Source organism: Pelodiscus sinensis, chromosome 9, assembly GCF_052426305.1.
Source record: "Pelodiscus sinensis isolate ZL-2025 chromosome 9, ASM5242630v1, whole genome shotgun sequence".
Lineage (NCBI taxonomy): Eukaryota > Metazoa > Chordata > Testudines > Trionychidae > Pelodiscus > Pelodiscus sinensis.
This window is the reverse complement of record NC_143060.1, coordinates 2,128,145-2,140,000: the sequence shown is the minus strand read 5'-3', so window position 1 is coordinate 2,140,000 and position 11,856 is coordinate 2,128,145. Positions and strand designations below refer to the sequence as shown.

The 11,856-nt window shown below is 72.5% G+C and overlaps 1 protein-coding gene across 3 annotated transcripts in view; it reads left to right on the top strand.

Moving 5' to 3' along the window:
* SLC6A9 (solute carrier family 6 member 9) overlaps window positions 1-11,856 on the top strand; it is a 46,203-nt gene that overhangs the window by 2,844 nt on the left and 31,503 nt on the right. For 2 of the 3 annotated variants that reach the window (XM_075935793.2, XM_075935794.2), the window contains exon 2: window positions 2,834-2,971. In XM_075935793.2, coding sequence (XP_075791908.2) covers window positions 2,942-2,971 — 30 coding nt within the window. In that variant the 5' untranslated portion in view covers window positions 2,834-2,941. Of the gene's footprint in view, window positions 1-2,615; window positions 2,742-2,833; window positions 2,972-11,856 lie in introns of those variants that run through there. The other variant, XM_075935795.2, reaches the window with a different exon arrangement.

The window sequence follows — 11,856 nt, the reverse complement described above, 5'->3', positions numbered from 1 at the left end:
AGGTCCGGTCAGTGGGGAGCTTGGATTCCCAGCCCTGGCGTGCGCGCCGGGGCCCTGGCAGAGCTGGCACGGAGCTCCCGGCCCCTGGGCTGCGTTGACGGGGGGCCTGAGCCCAGCAGGGTGGTGGTGTGAGCTGCAGGGCTCAGCACGTGGGTCAGGAAGGCCCCTTGCTCCCCGAAGGACACAGCCATCTGCCCGTCCCACCGCCCCCCTGGGCCCGTGGGGAGTCCGGGGCCAGCCTCGGGGGACTCTCTTAACCCCACTGAGCAAACGTGCCGAGGGACGGGGCATCCTCCATCACCGAGCACCTTGAAATCCGGAGCACGTGTGTCCTGGCCCGTGTGAGAGCCGCTCCTCCCGCCTGCAGCCCCCCCGGACGATGCCCTCAGCTCTGGCGAGTGCCTGGCTGGGGACGAGGCCTGGGGCTGGAAGCTGAAGGCAGCCCAGGCCAAGGAGAAGCTGGCACACGAGTGGCACCGGGGAGCGAGCCCTCGTGCCGGGCTCTGTGCCGGGCGCCTGGTGCTCGAGGGTGGGTCGGGACAGCCCCCGGCTCCTCCTGCTCTGCTGGCCTTCCCGCCCCACACGGGGCCAGGTGGCCAGAGACAGCAGCGCCCTGATTTACCTACATGCAAATTGCCAGAGCCGGGCTGGGGGAGGGGCATTTGCCTGGCATTTTCCACCCCGGAGGGCTGCTAGCTGGGCTGCCCCATTTGCTGGCGGCTGAGCGGCAGCCACCTCGGGGCGCGGGCAGCAGCTGCTTGGCCAGAGCCCAGGCTGGGGAAGAGGCACCTGGACCTGTTGGCGGGGGGGGGGAGGGGCCAGGGCAGTGGGGGGGGGGCCCTTGTGCCAGGCTCTCTCCAGCTCACCTGGAAGCCCCTCCCCAGGCCCCATTGTGCTTCTGCCCCCTCCGCGCCAGGGTAGGAGGCAGGGGCTGGGGGCCAGGCCAGGAGCCATTGGCCCTGGGCGGTGCCTCCTCCGTCTTATCTCCCTGGCTCAGGCCTGGCCCCAGAGACCCCACCCTGCTCCAGCCCCACCCCCTCCCCGCTGTGCCCTGCCTCCGACCAGCACCCCCCCCCCCGCCGCCTGCTCCCTGCTCTGCTGGGCTGGCCCCCTCCCGCCCCACCCCACCCCCTCCCCGCTGTGCCCTGCCCTCCAACCAGCACCCCCCTCCCGCCGCCTGCTCCCTGCTCTGCTGGGCTGGCCCCCTCCCGCCCCACCCCACCCCCTCCCCGCTGTGCCCTGCCCTCCGACCAGCACCCCCCCCCCCCCGCTGCCTGCTCCCTGCTCTGCTGGGCTGGCCCCCTCTCACCCCACCCCCTCCCCGCTGTGCCCTGCCCTCCAACCAGCACCCCCCTCCCGCCGCCTGCTCCCTGCTCTGCTGGGCTGGCCCCCTCCCGCCCCACCCCACCCCCTCCCCGCTGTGCCCTGCCCTCCGACCAGCACCCCCCCCCCCCCGCTGCCTGCTCCCTGCTCTGCTGGGCTGGCCCCCTCTCACCCCACCCCCTCCCCGCTGTGCCCTGCCCTCCAACCAGCACCCCCCTCCCGCCGCCTGCTCCCTGCTCTGCTGGGCTGGCCCCCTCCCGCCCCAGCCCAGCCCTAGCTCGCGCTTGGGGGCATGCTGGGCACAGGGCTGTGGGGGGTCCTGCCGGGTGCCCTGTCGGCAGCGCTGAGCCTGGGGCCCTGGCGGGAGGGCTCCTGGCAGCCGAGCAGGGTTTTGTCAGGGCGAGCGGGAGGCGCGCCGGGGAGGGGGGGGCTGCACCCCCAGGTCTGGCAGCAGCTGGTCCCCGGGACGGCCGGCCGCTCCGACCCAGGCAGCCGCGCGGTGCAGTGGGGCAGAAGGAAATCACCTCCCATCTGTGTCCTCTGCGGCAGCTGAGCTCCAGGCCGGCCCTGCTCTGGCCGGGTCCCTCTGCTCCCGGCGCTGGCAGTGCCAGGCGCAGCCACACGCCTCCTCCAGCGCTGTCTGGGGGGCACGGGGCAGGCTGCCCCGGCTCTGCCCCTCACGCCCACCCCACAGCCCCTGCCAGCCCGGTCCTGCCCCCCAGCCCTGCCTCTGCCCCTCACGCCCACCCCACAGCCCCTGCCAGCCCGGTCCTGCCCCCCAGCCCTGCCTCTGCCCCTCACGCCCGCCCCACAGCCCCTGCCAGCCTGGTCCTGCCCCCCAGCCCTGCCTCTGCCCCTCACGCCCGCCCCACAGCCCCTGCCAGCCCGGTCCTGCCCCCCAGCCCTGCCTCTGCCCCTTACGCCCGCCCCACAGCCCCTGCCAGCCCGGTCCTGCCCCCCAGCCCTGCCTCTGCCCCTCACGCCCGCCCCACAGCCCCTGCCAGCCCGGTCCTGCCCCCCAGCCCTGCCGCTGCCCCTCACGCCCGCCCCAAAGCCCCTGCCAGCCCGGTCCTGCCCCCCAGCCCTGCCTCTGCCCCTCACGCCCGCCCCACAGCCCCTGCCAGCCCGGTCCTGCCCCCCAGCCCTGCCTCTGCCCCTCACGCCTGCCCCACAGCCCCTGCCAGCCCGGTCCTGCCCCCCAGCCCTGCCTCTGCCCCTCACGCCCGCCCCACAGCCCCTGCCAGCCCGGTCCTGCCCCCCAGCCCTGCCTCTGCCCCTCACGCCCGCCCCACAGCCCCGGCCCCCAGCCCTGGGCCTTCTGGGCATAGCTGCCAAGCCGTGGAACCGTTCAGGGATTGTCACGGGGAGACGTGGCCCCCGACCCCGCTGGACTCGAGGGCTGGGCCCTCCTTGAGGAGGTGCAGGGGGGCCCCCAGGGACGGGGGGGGCACTTCCCGACTGGCTTGGCGTCCCCGTGCCCGCGAGTCACTCCGGTCTCGTCCCTCCCCAGCTCTCCTGGGCGCTGTGCGAGGACTGACCCGCCGGGTGCCGACGTCTGCGTGCCAGCCACGTGCACCAGCAAGAGCGCCGGAGTGTGGCCAGGCGGGCGCCCCCAGCCATGGCCGACAAGTGCAGCGGGGGGTTACTGGTGAGTGCTGGGGGTCCCGCTGCCTGGGCCCTGCTTTGCTGGGGGGGGGGGATTGGGCAGCGGGGGGGGTTACTGGTGAGTGCTGGGGGTCCCGCTGCCTGGACCCTGCTTTGCTGGGGGGGGATTGGGCAGCGGGGGGGGTTACTGGTGAGTGCTGGGGGTCCCGCTGCCTGGACCCTGCTTTGCTGGGGGGTGGGGATTGGGCAGCGGGGGGGGGTTACTGGTGAGTGCTGGGGGTCCCGCTGCCTGGGCCCTGCTTTGCTGGGGGGGGGGGATTGGGCAGCGGGGGGGAGTTACTGGTGAGTGCTGGGGGTCCCGCTGCCTGGGCCCTGCTTTGCTGGGGGGGGGGGATTGGGCAGCGGGGGGGAGTTACTGGTGAGTGCTGGGGGTCCCGCTGCCTGGACCCTGCTTTGCTGGGGGGGGGATTGGGCAGCAGGGGGGTTACTGGTGAGTGCTGGGGGTCCCGCTGCCTGGGCCCTGCTTTGCTGGGGGGGGGGATTGGGCAGCAGGGGGGTTACTGGTGAGTGCTGGGGGTCCCGCTGCCTGGGCCCTGCTTTGCTGGGGGGGGGGATTGGGCAGCAGGGGGGTTACTGGTGAGTGCTGGGGGTCCCGCTGCCTGGGCCCTGCTTTGCTGGGGGGGGGGAGATTGGGCAGCGGCTGGCAGGCAATGTGGCCCTGCCCATCGGAGGAGAGTCCGTGGTAATCTCCGGGAACCCCCCCACCCCCAGCCAGCTGTGCAATGCTGCCTGACTCCCTGGGGCGGGAGAGGCCCCTGTTCTGGGCAAGTCTGTCACCAGGCAGAGGCTGGATCGGGAGCCCCGTGTCAGGACCTGCCTTGATTTGCTGCATCCCACCCCACTGCGTGCCTCGGTTTCCCCGTCAGCCTGGCCTGGAGGGGCCGGGGGACTGGCTGGTGTCATGGCTGCTCTGTTCCGGGGCTTGCGCCTGGTGCTTCTGGAGATCTCTCCTGTGCCATTGACTGTCTGGGCGGCTGGGGGGAGGTTGCCAGCCCCCCCAGTGGGTGCTGGGCTCTGGTGCTGCCTGTCCCCATGCGGGACTTGCTAGGAGTTGGGCCGGCTCCAGCTTGCAGAGCTGAGCTTAGATCTTGCTGCTGCTGGCTCCCCTTGGGCTGTGGGGGACAGGCCCTCCTGGGCACCGTGCCACCCTCTCTCGGCTGGTGGGGCGGGAGCTGGGGGGGTAAGTGCAGTGCAGGAGCACTGGGTTGTCGGGGGTGGGGAGCTCATCGTAGTTCCGCCAATGGGAAGGGCGGGGTGGCTGAGGGGGTGCTAGGGCTGAGCTCAGCCGCCTCCATCTCCTCTCACTGCAGTGGGGGTGCTGGATTGAGAGCCAGGTCTCCTGGTTCCTTCCTGACTGAAGGCGCCGCTCTGCCTCAGTTTCCCCTGGGGAGCAGTAGCACAGACCCAGCCAGGCTTGTCACCACGAGCTGGATGGGCCTGGCTGGGCTCCCTCTCCTCGTCACAGCTCTCCGGGCAGCAGCCGGTGCCCCCGGGCCTGTCTCTGGCAGGGCCTCGGCAGCCCAGGGTGAGGCCCGGAGGGACTCTATCTCCCAGCATGCCCTGCAAGGTGTGAGAGCCCTGCCCGGTGCAGCCCCGCGTTCGCCGTGGTGTCAGCACGAGGGTCCTTGGCCCCGTGTGTTGGCTTGGGCTGTGCACACTCACCGGTGGGCTCTGATCACTAGTCCGTGCTCCCGTGAGCATGGGCCGGTGGGTGTGATGGCTGAGGCAAGGTGTGTAGTGTTGTGCCTCCCCCCCGCGCTGTCTGCCGATTGACTCGGTTCAGGGTTGCTGGGGGAGGGGGAAAAGGAGGCACTTTCCAGAGGGCCTGCAGGCCCCTTCCCAGGCCTCTGTATGGGAAAAGGGGGCTGTGCTGTGGGGCTGTGCGGATCTGCCATGGGGGTGGAGCAGGGGCCGGCTGTGGCATTTGTAAGGGGTCCAGCGGGCAGGGGCTGCTCTCACCGATGGGGAACTCGGGTCTGATCGCTGGGGGGGGATGCCAGGCCAGGTCCTGCCCTGCTCCCTGTGCCCCCTGCGGTGTTGCCCATCCGCGTGCCCTGGAGACATGTGCCCATGTCCTGCCCCCCATCCTCCCTACAGCCAGATCTGAACCCCGTGCCCATGGTGCCGCCCTCTGCTGTCGCTCACTCCTGCCCCAAAGGGCCCCCCTTGGCGCTGCCCCCATCTCCGTCTCTTCTCCTGGGATCTACTGTCCCCTCCTCCTCCCAATCACTCGCCGGCAGCTGGGCTTCTGACTCCCTCCAGGGCACCCCGGTGGGGGGCTGGGAGCCCCTGACCAGCACTGGCCTTTGGGGGCACCGTGGCCCCCCCGGCTGTGCCAAGCAGAATGTGCGGGCTGAGCCCAGCCCCTGCAGGATGCTCCGCGGCATCTCCGCCCAGTCCCCGTTTCCCTGGCAACGGGGCTCGGTCAGTGGTACCCAGCGCAGCATCACTTGGCTCCAGCGAGGGGCAGGTCCGGGCAGCCCGGCCACACCCTGCATCTGGGCTGGGCTCTGGCTTTACCTCCCCCAGGAGCCGGGAATGAAGATACTACCCCAGGATGAATTGGCAGCTGGTCCCTCCTGCTCCCAAAATAGCCCTGTGCCCCAGCCAAAGGGAAGGGAGCCAGACCTCCCCTGGGAAGCCTGAGCGCTGGAGGGGCGGGAGTGGTGTGTGCGAGCGAGCGGGTGTAGTGCTGCTCCGCACGCACGCACTCGCCCGCCTCGGCCGTGCACACGCTTGTGCGCTCTGCACGCGCCCGCTTAAAGCAGCTTGGCTCCGGGCTGTGCACTGGCTCTGGGCGTGGATGCCAGCTCCGGCTCTCTCCAGTGCCCCTGGGGATGGGGTGTGCGGTGCCGGGCGTCCTGTGGCGGGGGATGAGCCTGGGAACTCCCTGCAGGGGGGTCTCCGGGCCGGGCGCGAGGCTGGGCTGCGGCAGGCGCGAAGCCGCCCGGCGTTGGGGACAAAACCCGGCTCTGGCTGGCGAATGCCTCAGCCCGTCCTGCCGGGCTCTGCAGCCGCCGGGCCAGGGCTGATGGGCCGTGGGGCCGGACCCATTTGGCTGTTGCAGAGCCAGGCTGGTTCCTGGGTGGTGCTGGGGGGAGCAGGGCCCCACAGCTCTGCCCCTGAGTGCCCAGCACCCGCCCAGCTGGGCACCCCATCAAGGAGAGTCTCCCCTGGGCACGCTGCAGAGCCAGTGACCCAAGAACCCCCTGTCCTCTGGTTGGAGGTGGAGGGGGCCCAGAGTCTATGGGGATGGGCTGTGGGATGAACCCCTCGAGTTACCAGCTTGCTGCCAGGGGAGGCCTGAGCCCGGGGTGGGGCGAGGGCTGTTGCGCACAGGCGGGCCCTCCGTTGCCAGCTCCCGGCTCTGGGCACGCCCAGGGCTGGCGGTGCGTTGCACGGCGAGGGAGGCTGCTGTCGTGTTGCCTGCAGGGGAAGCCCTGGTTGCTCACTGGGCACCGGGGGGGCCCCGGTCTGGATGGGGGGTGCCGGAAGTGCAGGGGTTCCGTGTCCTGACGGGCTCTCAGCCTCGGGGTGGCAGGGTGGTGTAAGAGCCCCGGCACCCACCCCGGGCCAGCCTGCACCCTCCCCCCCTTGCGCTGCAGGGCCCGGGGGAGGCTGCCCGCTGGCATGGACAGCCCCACGCCACCTGGCTCTGACACCGGCTGGGCTCTCCTGCCCCCTGGCCAGGCCAGGCTGCCCTGGTGTCACAGCTGCTCACACTCACGTGCCTGTGCCTTGCACACCCACCCGTGCACTCACACTCGGTCCCCGTGCGCTCACGCGCTGTCCTGGTACAGCTCCCAGCCAGCCCCCAGCCACGGCTTTGCGCTGCCCTGAACTGGGGGACCTGGCACTGATGGGGGGAGCCGTGGCAGGGCACCAGGCAGGCGTGAGGCCCCGGATCCGCTCCGCGTGAAGCTGCCAGCACATGGCCATGCATGGCTCAGTTCAGGAAGGCAGCGGGGGGAGACACGGGGGGCTGGCTAAGCCCCTCAACCCCGACTCCCAGCCCCCTGTATCCTGGCCTGTGCTCCCCCAGCCCCCTTCCTTCTCTGTGCTGGGTTGGAGAGGGGAGCCCGGCCCCCAGGCTGGAGGAGGGAGGACCCCATGGGGCTGAGCCAGGGGGCAGGGCAGGCGCTGCCGGGGCTGAGGTAGAGGGGTCCCATGGGGCGGGGGGGGGGGCAGGGCAGGTGCTGCCGGGGCTGAGGTAGAGGGGTCGGCCTGGGAGGGGGGCAGGGCAGGCGCTGCCGGGGCTGAGGTAGAGGGGTCGGCCTGGGGGGGGGCAGGGCAGGAGCTGCCGGGGCTGAGGTAGAGGGGTCGGCCTGGGGGGGGCCAGGGCAGGTGCTGCCGGGGCTGAGGTAGAGGGGTCCCATGGGGCTGGAGGGGGGCAGGGCAGGAGCTGCCGGGGCTGAGGTAGAGGGGTCGGCCTGGGATGGGGGCAGGGCAGGTGCTGCCGGGGCTGAGGTAGAGGGGTCCCATGGGGCTGGAGGGGGGCAGGGCAGGAGCTGCCGGGGCTGAGGTAGAGGGGTCGGCCTGGGGGGGGCCAGGGCAGGTGCTGCCGGGGCTGAGGTAGAGGGGTCCCATGGGGCTGGGGTGGCAGGGCAGGCTCTGCCGGGGCTGAGGTAGAGGGGTCGGCCTGGGAGGGGGGCAGGGCAGGCGCTGCCGGGGCTGAGGTAGAGGGGTCGGCCTGGGAGGGGGGCAGGGCAGGTGCTGCCGGGGCTGAGATAGAGGGGTCGGCCTGGGAGGGGGGCAGGGCAGGCGCTGCCGGGGCTGAGGTAGAGGGGTCGGCCTGGGAGGGGGGCAGGGCAGGCGCTGCCGGGGCTGAGGTAGAGGGGTCCCATGGGGCTGGGGTGGCAGGGCAGGCTCTGCCGGGGCTGAGGTAGAGGGGTCGGCCTGGGAGGGGGGCAGGGCAGGCGCTGCCGGGGCTGAGGTAGAGGGGTCGGCCTGGGAGGGGGGCAGGGCAGGTGCTGCCGGGGCTGAGATAGAGGGGTCGGCCTGGGAGGGGGGCAGGGCAGGCGCTGCCGGGGCTGAGGTAGAGGGGTCGGCCTGGGAGGGGGGCAGGGCAGGCGCTGCCGGGGCTGAGGTAGAGGGGTCGGCCTGGGGGGGGCCAGGGCAGGTGCTGCCGGGGCTGAGGTAGAGGGGTCGGCCTGGGGGGGGCCAGGGCAGGTGCTGCCGGGGCTGAGGTAGAGGGGTCCCATGGGGCTGGGGTGGCAGGGCAGGCTCTGCCGGGGCTGAGGGCTGCAGCCTGCACCGTTTGGGTTGCAGTAGGGCAGGGCCCCCGAGCGACTGCTCCCAGCTCAGCGCCCAGCAGCCCCTGGGTGTGGGGCCCCTGTAGGGCCAGTGGGGCTCCCTGCGGCCCTGCCCCGAGCCAGAGGCCCTGCTGCGGCGGTCTGGGGGCCGTGCGAGGGAGCTAATCCCCTTGGACAGCCGCCAGGGCCATAGAAATAGCATCATAAACCCAGCCCGGCCCTGCCCCCTAATCCTGCAGGTTCCTCCCCCCTTGCGGTGTGGCAGCCACGGGCCTGGCAGGGCTCCCCTGGAGTCTCCAGCCAGGCCTGGCTGTGGCTCGGGGGGGGGGGGGGGTCCTGCTGGCACGTCCCCCGGGCACCTCCGGGAGCTGTTGCATGGGGGCAGCTGCCTGCCCGGGGCCGCTTGCCCTGCGCCAGGGAGCACCTGGCAGGGGAGGGAGGCTCCGGCCAAGCTGGGGTGAAGCTGCCGTTCCTGTGCCAGCCCCGGAGCTGCTGACGCGACTGCTCCCCCAGCTCTGAGGGGGGGTCAGCGCTCGGGGGGGAGCTCACTCCAGCCCCGGGAATGCAGAGGGGGGGCCAGGCCCGGACCCGTGCCCCCCATGGCACTGGGCAGCCGCATCCCGGGCTGTCTGTGCGGCTGCCAGGGCGGGAGGCCGCAGGGCTGGAGAGCCCTGGACATGCCCAGCCCGATGGGCGCAGGGACGGGGCTGCAGAGGGACCTGAGGGTGCCAGCCTGGCCCAGTGACCACTTGGCTGCGGGAGGGAGCCCACCCCAGGGGCACCAGGGCGGCCCAGACGGGGATGGGGCATTGGCACATCTTTCCCGCGTATGGCCCCTGCGATGGCGCCCGGGCAGCAGCCTCCCAGCCGGTGGGGGCGGGCAGGGAAGGGTGCTTTGTCCAGACTCCGGGTGTCACCGGGGCAAGGGGGGACTGGGGCCTGGTAGCAGGGCAGACAGAGGTGTTTGTGCTGCACCCGCTGCTCAGTCCTGGCTCAGGCACCTCTGGCCATGCCGGGGGAGTCCCGGACTGGGGGCGTGGAGCCCCACGGCCGTCCCAGCCCCCCCCCCCAGGCTGCAGCGCTGCCCCAACCCGGCTTTGCCAGGACGCGCTGCCCGGAATAACAAGGCGCCGCTGGGGGGGGCACCGGGGGATTTTCTGCCTGAGTGCCCCGGGAAAATGAAGTCAGCGCCAGCTGGGAGGAAAAAGTTGTCCCAGGGTTGGCTGTGCCTGGCACCGGGGCTGGCAGCCCAGTCATGCCCTCCCCTGCACCCCGCCCCATCCGCCTGCCCGGCTCCCGGTGCGCCCAGGGCTGCTGTGACAGCTGGCGCCAGGGGGCCGGGGCCCCATTTGCACCCCCAGGGCCCGCTGCCTGCCCCTGCACTCTGCCCCAGTCCCCCACCCCCACCCTCCCAGGATTGGAGCCCTCCACGTGCTGCAGGCAGAACAGGCCACGGCCGGGTGCCAGGCTGGGGAGGGGTCGCTGGGGCAGCCCATGGGACAGGACCAGGCCCGGCTGCTAGCTGGAGGGGACGCGGCAGCACTGTTTTGTGGGGCTCCTGGGGCAGCCAGGGGGGGGGGGCCTGGACAGGATTGTGCCAGGCCCGGGGAGCCACCCGCGAGAGACCCCAGGCAGGTCCCACCCAGGCCCTAGCCACGGGCCCAGCCAGAGAGGTGGGGGGGCAGCTGTCCCGGGCACTGCCAGGGCGCTGTGAGGCAGAGGGCAGCCAGCACTGAACCCCCAGCCGGGAGGGGCTGGGGAGACCCCGTGCACCCCAGAGAGGGAAGGAAGGGATGGGCTGGGCCAGAGCCCCCGCAGGGAGCCAGGGAAGGGGCATGAATTGGGGGACAGAGACTCCTGGGGGGTGGCAGGGAAGGTGGGGTCCCAGTGCTGGAGGAGGGACCCCCAGGGCAAAGGCAGAGGGAGGAGGGGCCTGCGGGGGAGCGCTGTGCAGGGGCCCCAGCCCGCGTGGCTGGGCGTGTCCAGCCCCTGCCGCACAGCCGGGCTGGCGCAGGGTTTGGCGCTGGAGCTGTCTGTGGTCTCACTCTCCCTGCCGGCGCCGGTGGGTGTCTGAAGATTCCTGTTACCCGCGCGCTCGCCCCGTCCCTCTGGGAGCCTCGCGGGGCCTTGGCCCTGACTTCCAGTGGCAGGGAGTCCCGCCGCCTCCCCCTCTCCGCTGGCTGCAGCGCCCCTGGGAGCAAGGCCCTGCTCCCCCGCCTGCGTGTGGTTTGCTCTTTCCTGGGCAGGGAGCAGCGGGCACGACACAGACCGGGGGGGCGTCTCGCGAAGCAGCAGCAGCAGCACTGGGGCGCGGGGGCAGAACAAGGCCAGGAGGGGGACGTCAGAGCACTGAAAGCAGAAGCAGGTGCAGGCTGCGGTGCGCACGTGTGTCCCTTCCGCTCCGGTGCCTTGCGCTGAGCCAGCCTGCCGTTCCACTCGGGTTAGCGCCTCGCGAGCAGCGGGGACAGCTGGGGAAGTAGGGGCGGAGGACAGCCGGGTGTGACCCGTGGGTCTGGGCTGCTCGGCGTTGTGCAGACACCGATACTGGCTCCCGTCGCTCGCCTCTGCCCCCAGCTACCTGTGGGTGGTGCCTCCACTGATGTCGAGTGCCTGGGTAGCGGGGCCCATCCCCCCAGGCTGCGTTCAGTGGCTGCGGGACTGCACCGGCCTGCGGGGGCCAGCCCCGTGCCCGGGCTGTGCAGTGCCACGGCTGTGTGCGCCTGTGCTGGTGCACGGAAGGGAGGGGGCCCTGCGGGGGGTGCCCGGGCTGTGCAGTGCCACGGCTGTGTGCGCCTGTGCTGGTGCACGGAAGGGAGGGGGTCCTGCGGGGGGTGCCCGGGCTGTGCAGTGCCACGGCTGTGTGCGCCTGTGCTGGTGCACGGAAGGGAGGGGGCCCTGCGGGGGGTGCCCGGGCCGACGCGGCTGGAAGGCGGGAGGGTTTTGCAGGTGGGATTTTGGGTCCTTTGGCCGGGCACGGGGCTCCCCGCCGATTTGCTGCTGGCCTCGGCTGGCGAATGGGGGGCGGGCCGGGGCCAGCCTGGCGGCACGTGCTGCTTGCGAGCGGGCGCCACGTGTCCCTGCGAGTGACGGCCCGGAGCTGGCCCGTGCATGTGTGCCGCACGCGTGCGAGCGGGCCGCCTCCTCCGCCCACTCCCCAGACCCCAGATGGGCTCCAGAAAGCACAGCCCCTCCGCGGCCTGTCTCATTCACGCCTCGCTGGGCACCTTGGCTGCCTCCCGCCTGCCCGGGAACAGCTGGGGCGCTCCGAGCCATGGGGGGGCACGTTGGTGCCAGCATGCCAGGGCAGGGAGGTCTCACAGGGAGCGGGGGGGACTCGTGAGCCCCCTGCATGGGCGGGCTGGGCTGGGTGATGCTGGAGCGCTGGCAGGGCTGCTGGGGGGAGATGGCCCCACCCCCCCTTGTGTGGGGGGGCGCCAGGGACCGGAACCCGCCGGAGCCAGATTGCCCGGCTGATGGGCAGTGACCTCCCAGGCGTTGCCATGGAGACGTGGGTGATGCCGCGAACGGGGCACGGTGATGTCAGGAGAGGAGGGCGAGCAGCCGGGGTCCTGTCCCCCGCGGAGACGCCCGGGCGGGGGCAGCTCAGGAGGGAACC